Source organism: Carcharodon carcharias, chromosome 20, assembly GCF_017639515.1.
Source record: "Carcharodon carcharias isolate sCarCar2 chromosome 20, sCarCar2.pri, whole genome shotgun sequence".
NCBI lineage: Eukaryota > Metazoa > Chordata > Chondrichthyes > Lamniformes > Lamnidae > Carcharodon > Carcharodon carcharias.
This window is the reverse complement of record NC_054486.1, coordinates 20,016,678-20,028,457: the sequence shown is the minus strand read 5'-3', so window position 1 is coordinate 20,028,457 and position 11,780 is coordinate 20,016,678. Positions and strand designations below refer to the sequence as shown.

General features: G+C 41.2%; 1 protein-coding gene across 10 annotated transcripts in view; it reads right to left on the bottom strand.

Moving 5' to 3' along the window:
• Nucleotides 1-941: 941 nt before the first annotated feature.
• Nucleotides 942-11,780, bottom strand: part of sipa1l1 (signal-induced proliferation-associated 1 like 1) — a 383,121-nt gene continuing 372,282 nt past the window's right edge. For 9 of the 10 annotated variants that reach the window (XM_041214398.1, XM_041214403.1, XM_041214397.1 and 6 more), the window contains 3 exons: nt 10,550-10,664; nt 9,134-9,215; nt 942-2,632 (listed from right to left, as the gene is read on the bottom strand). In XM_041214398.1, the coding sequence (XP_041070332.1) occupies nt 2,489-2,632; nt 9,134-9,215; nt 10,550-10,664 (341 nt within the window). In that variant the 3' untranslated portion in view covers nt 942-2,488. The other variant, XM_041214407.1, reaches the window with a different exon arrangement.

Genomic DNA, 11,780 nt, shown 5'->3' with positions numbered 1-11,780 from the left:
GAGTCATAATGCCCTTCAGAGCAGGCTAAATGCACACCGTGACCCTGAGCCCCAAATTGAATTGAACCATTCTCCCCGCCCTACTCACACTCCATGAAGCCGCAAAGCATGGCAATTGAGAGCAAATCTGTGCCCTACCATTTGGTGACGAGGCTCATAGCTCCAGGTTTTCAGCTTCAGTTGCAAACAAAAAAAAATTGGTAAGTAACTTCTCTGCATGGTAAGAGAGGGCAAAGTGATGCTGCTTTTGGGCTGGGAGGCTGCACTATCAATTTAGCAATCAGATGAAATAGGCAGAAGGTTAAGCAATGAGAACTATCCAGAGTGAGTTAGCTGCATCTAGGATTCAGACTAGTCACAACTCTACTGAGAAGTCCAGAATGGTGGGCCAAGGTGTAGGGCATGATGAATGTTCAAAAATATAAGTTAACATTAATCAAATGATTGTTAGGACAAACCAAACTTGGGTTTAGTAAGGTTATTACTTATTAAAGGGGAAACATACTCCACTGAACTGCCTCACAATCTTGGGGTCAAACTGAGGGAGGATAAGCCGCTCCAGCCTCAAAACCATAGGAAAGGTGGCACTGAAGTAGGAGATGATGTGACAAGTCTGAATTTCAACACTGCTAGAATACAAAGAGAAGGAAGAGTATGCATTTAAAGCTCAGGAGAAATGAGAAAGGACATTTTAAAAGAACACTTATTTTACTGGGTTTTCATAAGCTATTTCATCTTTTACTAATTTGAGAGAGAAAGGCCACAAACCGAAGACCGAGAAAGGATCATTTTCTTTTGTACAGTACATGTTCTTTAGAAGTCAATGTAAATAGAAGAATACGGAGGTGAAAAAGAGCATAGGTTCTAGTCTATCAACAGAGTTCAAGAAAAGGAAGCAACAGGCACCTTGCAACAAAACATTACAAAAAGACCAACCTGCAAACATTGAGACAAATTTTATTGTGAGATGTTTAGATGTACCTTTTCTGATTAAATACAGGACACAATAAATCAGAAATCTTAAGTACAATAAATAGGCGGGCTTTAGTTCCAACTTTTTACCATGGGGTTGGGGGGGGGGGCGGTGGAAACTGAACAAGCAAATACCTTTTGAAACCTCGTTAATGCCTGCCATAATTCCCATTTGTATTAACAATACACTACAAGGTATAATACATTTCCTTCATACAAGGCCATATTAAACTTAAAAAAAAAGTCCAGAACTTCAAAACTTACCAGAACCTTACAAAATATTCCGAAAAGTTCAGTTCCAATTTATTTACAAAAGTATCAGTTATTTTCTATTACCTTGGAATCACAAAATGTTCATTTTGAAGGTGGCCGGGAGGATGGGGGTGTGTTTTGGCTGGGGTTGGGGTGGGGGAAGGTGGGTCGGTGGGGGGTGGTGGGGTTTGGAAATACAAAAAATGCAGACAAACCCCTGCACTCAATGCAACTGCCACTATTAGTGGGCAAATTGAATTCGCCCTCATGGGAATTATACCCAACAAATGTCCCTACTGGACCAACACTTCATCCAAAGCAGCTCATGATACCATCACTGTTCAAAACCCACCAGTTCCTTCTGAATGAACCACCTTTTAAATAAACAATGAGTTTCTCCACAATTCATAAACTGAAAATTGGTTAAGTATGAAATGAAATGAGTTTCTTAGTAACAATATAATGGTTTACTTTTTTTTTAAAGAGCCTCTAGTTAGGATGCCAGAAGGTCCTCAATTTTGCTCATTTATTTTTTTGGTCACCATTTGTGCTGTAATCTGAACCTGTACAAGAAGAGATGTGCAAAGGGCACTTCACATGCATTTTGAAAAGTGTTTGTGTGAAGCATTCCTCAGACTGTACCTGAATGGTGATCTGTTTTTTTGTTAAATCAATTTCAGATAAAAGACACTCACACTGCATGTTATTTAAACTTTTTAAAAAAAAAAAATTATGGATTTATTGTTTCAAATGCCAAGCAAAAACCCGAAGGATTCCCAACCATGGTGAACAATTCAAGAGAGACCACCTCTGATTATTAACGTACAAATCAAAACTTCTGGAACTCAAAACCCTCTTTTGCTTTTAAGACGTTTGAAAGTTTCCGGCATGTAGCTGATTGACCTTTCCCTTTGAAATGTGTTGTTTTAATATTAAATGAATTAAATGGGAAAGCATCGAATTTGTGTCATGATAACAAAAATCTGAAAAACTAATGCCACGGAAGTGGTTCAAAGTAGTAAAATGAGCTTTACAAAAAAAATATATATATACTGTGCAAAACCTGACTTTCACATTTTAACAATTCCAGATGAAAACGTAAGGCAAGCAAAGATGTATGTGGTATGCACTGAGAACAATCATTCATTCAGCTTGTGATGAAAGTGCTTGGGATTTTCTAAAGTGGAGCTCCTCGCAAACAGGAGATCACGTCAAGGCTCTTTTCTGAAAAAGAGTTTGTTGTTTCTTTGTTTTCCTACAAAAGTCATTTCATGTCGATTGTATTGAAAACCCACTCGGTGAATTTCTTCAGCTGTGCAGACGCGGTGTGGGACTCCTCTTGCAAACGCAGGTTGTCCTCCCGCAGGTGCTGCACCTCTTCCTGCAGAGCAGCTCGATCTTCCTTTGCCTAATGGAGAAACACACACAGATAACGTGAGGCCACGTTTGGAGTACAGAGTAGTGCCTGACTGAGGGAATCAGCTATAGAAAGGGCAGTCTCGGGCAGTAATTATTGTGCTGTAATATAGATAAGATAGGGAAAAGAAAGAGTTCAATGGTATGTAACACAACAGTTACTGAACTGCAGTAATCTGCTCATGGATCAGAATTGTACACAGGATGCTGCCTGGAAGTAATGTCACTGTAATAATCTGAACACCTCAATCATATTTACAATCATAGTGATTGATACTGGCAGTGATTACAATACAGTAACTGTGACACAAAACACACTTATATAGCACCTTTAAGGTATTAAAGCATCCCAAGGTACTTCATAGGAGTATTACAAAACCAACTATTACATCAAAGCACAAGGAGATATTCAGTTCGATGACTAAAAGCTTGGTCAAAGAGGTAGGTTTTAAAAAATGGTTTAATGGAGGTAAGCAAAGTAGAATGGCAGAGGGGTGTAGGGAGGGAATTCCAGAGCTTGAGGGCCACCAATGGTGGAGTGATAAAAATTGGGGAAATGACAGGAGGCCAGAATTAGGGAACCACAGATATCTCAGAGGGTTGTGGGGCTGGAGCAGATTACAGGGATAGAGAGGGACGAGGCTATGGAAGCATTGGAAAACAAGGGTGAGAATTTTAAAATCAAGGCATTGCTTGACCGGGAACCAGTGTAAGCCAGTGAGCACAGGTGCTATGGGGGAATGGGACTTGATTCAAGTTAAGACACAGGTAGCAAAGGTTTTAGATGGCCTCAAGTTTACAGAGTAGAATGTAGAACAACAACTCCAAAACATATTTTAAAAAATGATAGCTATGAATGATTACAGTGCAGTAGTCTGAGTGAAGGCTTATGTTTGGTACAGGATGCCTGCCAGCCCACACAGGCAAATGTAAAATAAATCCCATGGCAATATGCTGAATAATTGCAGAGTGAAATAAACTCCAATATCCTGGCCAATATTTATTCTTCAACCAACGTACTGAAAACAGATAATCTGGTCATTATCACATTGTTGTTTGTGGGACCCTGCTGTGCACAAGTTGGCTGCCATTTTTTCTACTTTACAACATTGACTACACTTCAAAAGTACTCCATTGTAAAGTGCTCTGGAATGTCCTTAAGTCATGAAAGGCGCAATATAAATTTAGGTCCTTCTTCTATTAGGCACCAGGGAACAGTTAGAAGATATGCGATCTAGTTCTAGGATACAGCTGATTTAATAAAAATTGGGAGCAGTCACATCTCATATGGAAAGTTGATAACTGGAAGTCACTAATCTGCAATAATTTCACTGAGGAGTCCAGCTGACAATAGACAATAGAGTCATTTATGGTCACAAAGTGAGTTGTCCAGATTCCAGTATTGAAATCACTCCTCTATTCCCTCTGAAGCATTGCCTTATGCTGGGATATCCACTGACGGCTTCACTAAGTGGGATTCTTAATGTCTGAGCTTAATCATTGTCATTGCTGTTCCTGTCCAACCTCTGCACATGCATATTTGGGGGTCAGAAACCATGGTTAACGCTGTTTAACCAAAGAGTTGGATACGAGGACTGCCATCTGGGTCCATTCAAAGGTGTACAAAAAAATAAGCTAAGTTAGCTTTCAGTTGTTAAGTACAGGTATGTGGTTTGGATTAGATAGGAGCCAAGAGGCTAATTGAAGGCAAACCTTGCATTCTATATGTGGACATTTGCTGTTGACTATTCATTAGGCACACCAATGCGGTGTTGTGGTTGGAAATATTGACAACCTCAATATGAACAGGCAGATAACTGCACAGCCTTACAAATGATCTCAGGCAGACACTTCTTTTCTTTCAAAAGCATACGAAACAAAATAATATAAAGTAATATTGAAAAGATTAGAAAAGGGGATTAGCGCTAACCTCTTGCTCCTACATGCACATGGAGGGGATTGCATTAACCAGAACATAGCGCACAAAAGGAGACTGGTTAGCTCAGTTGGCTGGAGTGGGGTTCAGGATAATGCCAACAGTGCAGGTCCGATTCCTATTCTGGCTGAGGTAGACTTGGGACCTGCCTCCTTGCACTGCTCCCGAGAGTGGAAGGCGTTAGCAAACAACCAGTAACTTAACCTACCAAGAAAATGGCTCAGGATGAAGCATCAGCAGACAACGAGCCAAGGACCTGCCTTCAGGCAGAGCGCACACGCAACAGAATGAAGTCCACGAAAAATACAACACTTGCAGTCAACTGTGAAACAGTCTGAGCCTAGCCATATTAAGCTGGTCAGGCATAGTGAATTTAAGATCAATGCTGTGTTTTACTTAGGATACAGGCTGGAATCAAAAAAGGAAAGATACTTGTCTTGTGGTAGTTTTTCTTTGCACCACAGTGAACCTTGTTCTTTGTGAACTTTGTGCTTTGTTAGCAAGAAATGGAATAATTTTCCACACCAATACCCAAAATCAATATCAAGCAGTCCCAGGTTAGCTACAACACGGTTAAAAGAATAAAGTTCCTTTCTACTCTACTCCAACAATGGTTGAAGCTTCCTGCTTTTCCCAAATTATACAAAATTGTAAATAGAGTTATTTATATGTGAGTTTACAACTTCTATATAATCAATTAGTAGCCAAATCCTTCCCTCAATGTATTCCCATCCCTACCTTAGAAGATGACACTCATTGAACTGATGTGATATTTTTACATTTTGCACAGTAACTATGTTTGGGTTATCTGAGTGTGACTAATGGCCACTTTGGGATTTAGTGGTGGTTCTGTACTGTGAGCCCATTCTAAGAGTCAGTGCGAGAAGGTTTTCATATCATCAATCTGGATTTGCTTTGAGGTGAAAGGCCACCTCGAAGAAAGAAAAGACTTGAATTTATATAATGCCTTTCACAATATTCCAATGCACTTTAAAACTAATGAAATACTTTTGAAGTGTAGTCATCACCGTGATGTAGGAAATTCGGCAGCTAATTTGCCACATAGTAAGATCCCGCAAAAGGCAACGAGATAACGATCAGGTAATCTGCTTTTAGAGATTTGGCTGAGGGATAAATCAGGGAGAACACCCTTGTTCTTCAAATATTGCAACGGAGTCTCTTACATCTACACAAGGGACAGGTACTGCCTTGGTTTAGTGTCTCAACTGAAAGATGTCAACTCCCTCAATATTGCATTGGAGTATAAACCTAGATTTTGTGCCGACGTCTCTGGGCTGGGAACATTTTTCTTAAAATGTTCATTTCAAACATGGGAGAGTTATACTGTCAAGTTATTTCCAAAATGAAACAACACTTTACATCAGTCCTTTATTAAGGCTAATTCCTATCTCTATTACCCATACCTCAGGCTAACATAAAATAAAGTGAAGCATACAAGTGGCTTGCTTGAGACTGCAGTCAAGCTAAGCAGTACATCCTATCTCAAAATTAATAAGACTGCTCATGTGGATTTTCTTTGCCCGACCTCCACCTCAACCCCAGCAGAGCGTGAGAAGTGTGCTAAGATTTTGTAATGCCAATTGCTGGTCGCACACAGGGTATTTCTCTTTCTGGGCCCCTCATTCCCCGCAGCTCCCACTTAACTCTCCCCCTTAATCATGCATGGTATTTTTCCCCCTTTCAAGATTCACCAACCACACAAATGTACCAGTAAAATGATAACACCCATTGTTGGCATCTGGTTACAAATATCACTCGATATATAATGCAGCATGGGACTTTTTATATTAAAAGAGCAGCAAAAATATAATGCAGTGTTAGTCTGGGCGAGTCCTGTAAGTGATCCCACCACGACTATTAAACAAACCAAAGAATACAAATTTTACTTTATCAGCATCGTGCAATATTGTTAATTTGACAGCAAAATATCCCATTGGTTTATTTATAACATTGTGCAGATGATAACACTGATTTTAGTGACTGCCTCAGCCCTCATTCATGTGTTCTGCACATTGCACCATATAAACAGGGGGGAGAATTTTCTCCCCGTCAGGGGGGTTGGGCGGGAGCGCAGCCGATTGCCGCCCACGATTGGCTGCACATCGCCATTTTACCTGGGCGGGCCAATTAAGGCCCACCCAGCGTGACGCGCACACGGAAGTGCTTAACACTCGCTGTGTGGGTAGGGGGAGCAGGCTGAGTTGGAGCCTGTGCTCGATCGCGCATGCGTGTGAAAGAGCGCGGAAATCTCCCTGAGGCACAGAGCTGCCTCAGGGAGATTATTAAAATTTTCAGAACTTAAACTAAAGAAAAAAAATTTCAAGACATGTCCCCTCATGTGAAAGTGTCACATGAGCTGGAACATGTCTATAAATATTATTAACATTTTTTTACAAAACTTTAAATACCTTCATGAAACCTCATCCCACGAGTGGGATGAGGTTTCATGATAAATGCCAAGGCCTCCTGGGCTCTTTGTCTGGCCTGCCAACCTTAAAGGTTGGACAGGCAGCTCAGTTTATTGTTTTAATTGATATTTAAATGGCCTTAATAGGCCTTTGACAGTTTGGGCACATAGCTGACTCGGGTGCACGCCTGCCGAACTGAAAATCCAAATGATGCGTGGTGACATCGGGACACACGCCCGATGTCACTGTGCGTCATTTTAAGCGTCAGCGAGCAGGCCCCGCCCACCGAGCCAAAGATTCAGGCCACAGTGACAGTCAATTCATACTTAGGTGAGAGATAAAATATTTGCAACACAAACTACATAAGATATTTCCCATTCTTTAGAAGAATTAGATGCCTGGCTGCTTGATATTATTCAGTATAATTATCTCATGGAAGGGGTGTAAATTGGATTCTATTTTATCAGTAATCTTACAGGGTAGAAAGATCAAATGATTCCTGAGCATCAAAATGGAATGAATGCACAACATAGGTCTTCACTGTTAGTGAGAAGCGCTGGAGTCCTCAGGTGTCTCTGCGTGACGTAACATTTGAAAGGCCAGAAGACAAAGACTGAATGGTTCACAATCATATCTGCATTTTCTTGATCAGCAAGTCTGAAGGCTCTACTGATTGCTTCTTCTTGCTACAATATATTTTCAATATCTACTATGCAACTCAACTTTATCACAATATTTCAATACTTCAAAAATCTCAAAAGCCACAGGTAGAGTGGGATAATAGCTAAGTAGATAAAGGATAAGTCAATGGAAGAGACTCTCGAGAATCATGTGCAGGATAAAGCAGGTTACTGACTCACTATGAGCCTATTATGCACTCCTGTCCTGGCAATTTCACCCTACAAAGCCTGCTCATAGTAAACTTCCATTAGCAACAAAATAAACAGAACTCTAGCCATGATTCTTCCCTCTGTTCACAAGATAATTATGAATGAAAAAGGCCATCTAACCTAGCTCATCTCATCCATCCAGAATGGCATACGAACATATGTATTAGGAGCAGGAGTAAGCCATTTGGCCTCTCGAGTCTGCTCTGCCATTGGATAGCATTACCTACGTTGTACCAGTGACTACAATGGAAAAATATTTAATTGGCTGTAAAACGATTTGAGATAAATGTAGGTTTTGTCTTTCTTTCATTACATCTGCATGCAGTAGGCAGGATGGCTGTAACAATGGTGAAATTTGGAGCACAAGGGCTGATTCACTAAGGATAATTAATCACGGAGCAATCAATTGATACTGGGAAAATGGCTACAAAGAAATCACTACATTTACAAAATAACTCTATAGCTAATACAACCATACCATTCTGACATTTCTGGCACCAACTCGCAATATATAATAAATGGCATCTGTTCCTTTTTTCACTAAGGACATTATCCCCAGGATTTGGCAATCAGACATCTACTAGCAGCTTAAGAAAAATGTACAGTAAATTAAATTGCTGATCTGAATTATTCAGAGAAGAGTGATACAAGGTACATCAATTGAGTACAGCCTTAGCTCCAGAACTGGATTGTTTCACCTTTCTCCAGAAACTGTCATACAAATTGCATTGTACATTGAACTTACAGCCTAAAACGGAAGAAACTAATTAATAAATTAGAAACTCCAACAGCAAAAAAAAGTGACACCTCCCACCCCACCCCCTCTCTCAACCCCTAACCTCTCTCATGTCACCCCTGTCAACCCTATCCAAAACCACCAAACTCTCCCTTCCCCTACATCACCCCCCCCAACAGCCCCTCCCACTGCCACCCAACACCCCCAAACCTTCTCCCCTGCCCCTCCTACACCCCCCAAAACCTTCTCCTCACCCACAGACCAACCAGCTTTATAAACAAAATCAGAACTTAGCCTAAAGTTTCCATTTTTTTTTAAGTCAGTCTTTCAGGTCTGGAGCTCTGCCTCTGTCAGCTCAGGCTGGGGGTCAGCAAGAAACTCCATTTAGAGCAATGAGGCAGAGTCTCCCCCACTCCCCCCACCACAAATCCTGGTTCTTGGCACCCACCACTGCCACCTTGCCTGCGCCCTGATTGCACAGATGTGGAATTTTTTCACTTACCCTTCTCAAATCATCCTGAAGTTCCTTCAGCAACATTTCCAGTTCATTCACCTTGCCAGAGAGAGTGGTAGGAGATTCCTCTCTGGAAAAAAAAAAGTGCAACCAGTCAGAAAAGAATCCTATCAAGCTAAATTAGGTGGTGGTTCTTACTTTGTAAAACTCGGTCAGATCTGTTCCAATTCCACCCCTTCTTTGGGAGGAGGCATTATCTGCTAACTGACACGCAGGGCTGATGTGATCGCGAACTCCACTCTAAGCGAGGTGGTTCCATATCTGGTGGACGAGCAAGAGAAGGAAAAGTTTATTTCCTGACTCTCACCCAACTTTCCCCTTCCTACTGTCTTTCCGCCATCAACTCCTGATTTCCCTGATACCTCACCCAGGAGGCCATTAGTCAAGTGTCAGCCTGGACAATGAATGCCAGCACAATTCCGACAGCCATGTTAAATGCCACTATCCAGGATTTTAACCGATTTTGTTTCTATTCAGAGTGCAGGCTGGTCTTGCATTTCCAGCATTCTGTTTTTATTTCAGATTTATATAGTGTTAACAATAAAATTGTCAACCAGTTATAGTTTTGACCTGGAGCAGACAGATTAAGGTTAAGAGTCATCTCGTTGATGGCTATTTGGAGTAAATTACACTTCATTTTTCTCATTACATGATTGATTATACAGTGGCACTACTTAAAGGTTGCCTTGGAGTGCTACAGCGTGCAACATACAATTTGTTGGGCCAGGCCTCACTAGAAAAATAACAGCATGTTAACAACACAAGCTGTTATTAATGCCCAAAATTGGCAGTAGGTTCAGAGGATGAAGGATATGCAGCATGTTGTGCATCTCCAGAACTTCTTGATAGAGTTATGTCGCTCACACAAGCAGCATCCCACCCTTAGCCCCCTCGTTATTTTTAAGAACTTGCTGGGTTTGCACATTAATTGCCCATGTGTAACGTGTGTGTGTGTGTTGGAGCACAGTGATTGGGTTCTGGCATGAGGGCCCTGCCCCCTAAGTAATGATACGATCCTTGAAGAAACTTCACCTTCAAAAGGAAAGGCCTGGCCCTTTAAGATCCTCACCTTTAAAAAGGTGATTGCAATTCAAGTAGGGGGAGTAGACTTTCCCTCGTCAGCTGAGCAGAGAAGGGTGAGGTTCAAAAAAAGCAAGAAAAGCTGAAAGACATACTGTGTGGTCTTGTTTTGTGTGCGTGAATTATAAAAAGTGATTGAAGCTTGGATTGTTTGCAGGCTACTGTTGTTGGGAGAAAGGAGGTGCCAATATAATTAGACCACATAACACTGCTGGTTTGCTTTTATGGGTCAGTAGGTAAGTAAACACAAAAACAGTCAAAGTACAGCTAAAAGCACCCAAACTGGGATATCATTCCGTAGGTTCCCAAGACAGGATGACTCACCTTCTGGGTATAGCCTGAGGTGATGGGTGTCTGTCTGCCTGATTGCTGCTGTCAAGCAATAAGCTGTCAGGTCTGTGATCTGAATCATCAACACCAAATAAAGAAGCTCTCTGAACTGGAAATTGAAGAAGGAAAACAGCTAATAGTTACTTTGGCATATATTTTTTTGACATAAATTAATGGTCATTTCTAACCCATATTGTTAAACATTCCCTGTTGCGCAGATTGCATAGAACACTGGCTTGTCTGTGATGACTGATACCATGCTGTGATCAACCGTCAGGAGATGTGATTATGTGAGATGATTATACTTCCCCACCGCCCCCCAACCCCTGCCCTCCCCACACCTCCTCACCCCACTTCATCCATTGCTGACAACAGATTTTCCTTCTCTGAGATGATTGCATATTTCTGAATTGGCTTGATACATTAACCATCTTACATTGACAGAGTTTTCTGCTGCAGAGACCAGGGAGAGGGGAAGGACAAACGAGCAGTACCAGTTCTGACAAAAATGCAATAACAGGTGGGTCAAGCACAGAATGGGAAGTTTGCAGCTGACTTAGTCTCCCAGTTGAAGAATAAATCAGAGACTTGGGCAACAGCATTTAGTGACTTTTTGTTATATATGGAAAGGTGTCATATCATTAGCATCTTTAAAAGTTCTGATTTTTAATAAAAAACAGTAAAATTAAAGAAAGGCTCAAATTAACTTCGGCAATGTGTAATGGTGTGCAAGAGTTTTTCATATAGTGTTCATGTGAACTATACTCAACAACACAATTGTAAATATGTGTTTTGCTTCTCCAGGTTTGAGCTCTAGGTTTGGGGAGAACACTTGTGAGTCTCACAACACAAGGGTAAAGTGCTGGTCATAAAAGGAGGGAGGAATTTGAAGGAACTAATTAAGGGAAGTATGCAACAATGAAACTGTTAGCACAAACAGCAATTTCGCACAGACATACATGTTCACATGAAAACACCTTATGCGTCAGCTGTGGCTCAGTGACAGCACTCCTTTGAGGTAGCAAGTTGTGGGTTCTAGGGACTAGAATGCAAAGTTTAGACTGACACTAGTGCAGTACTGAGGGAAAGACCCCACAATGCTGCCTCTGTAATGGGGGAAAGGCCCTATATTGAGACCTGGAGATATGGGACAGGATTTTCAAAGCCCAATGGGGAACAGGCCCAGAATATCTCACCGCTGGCCAGGGTGATGGTTTGCTGGCTT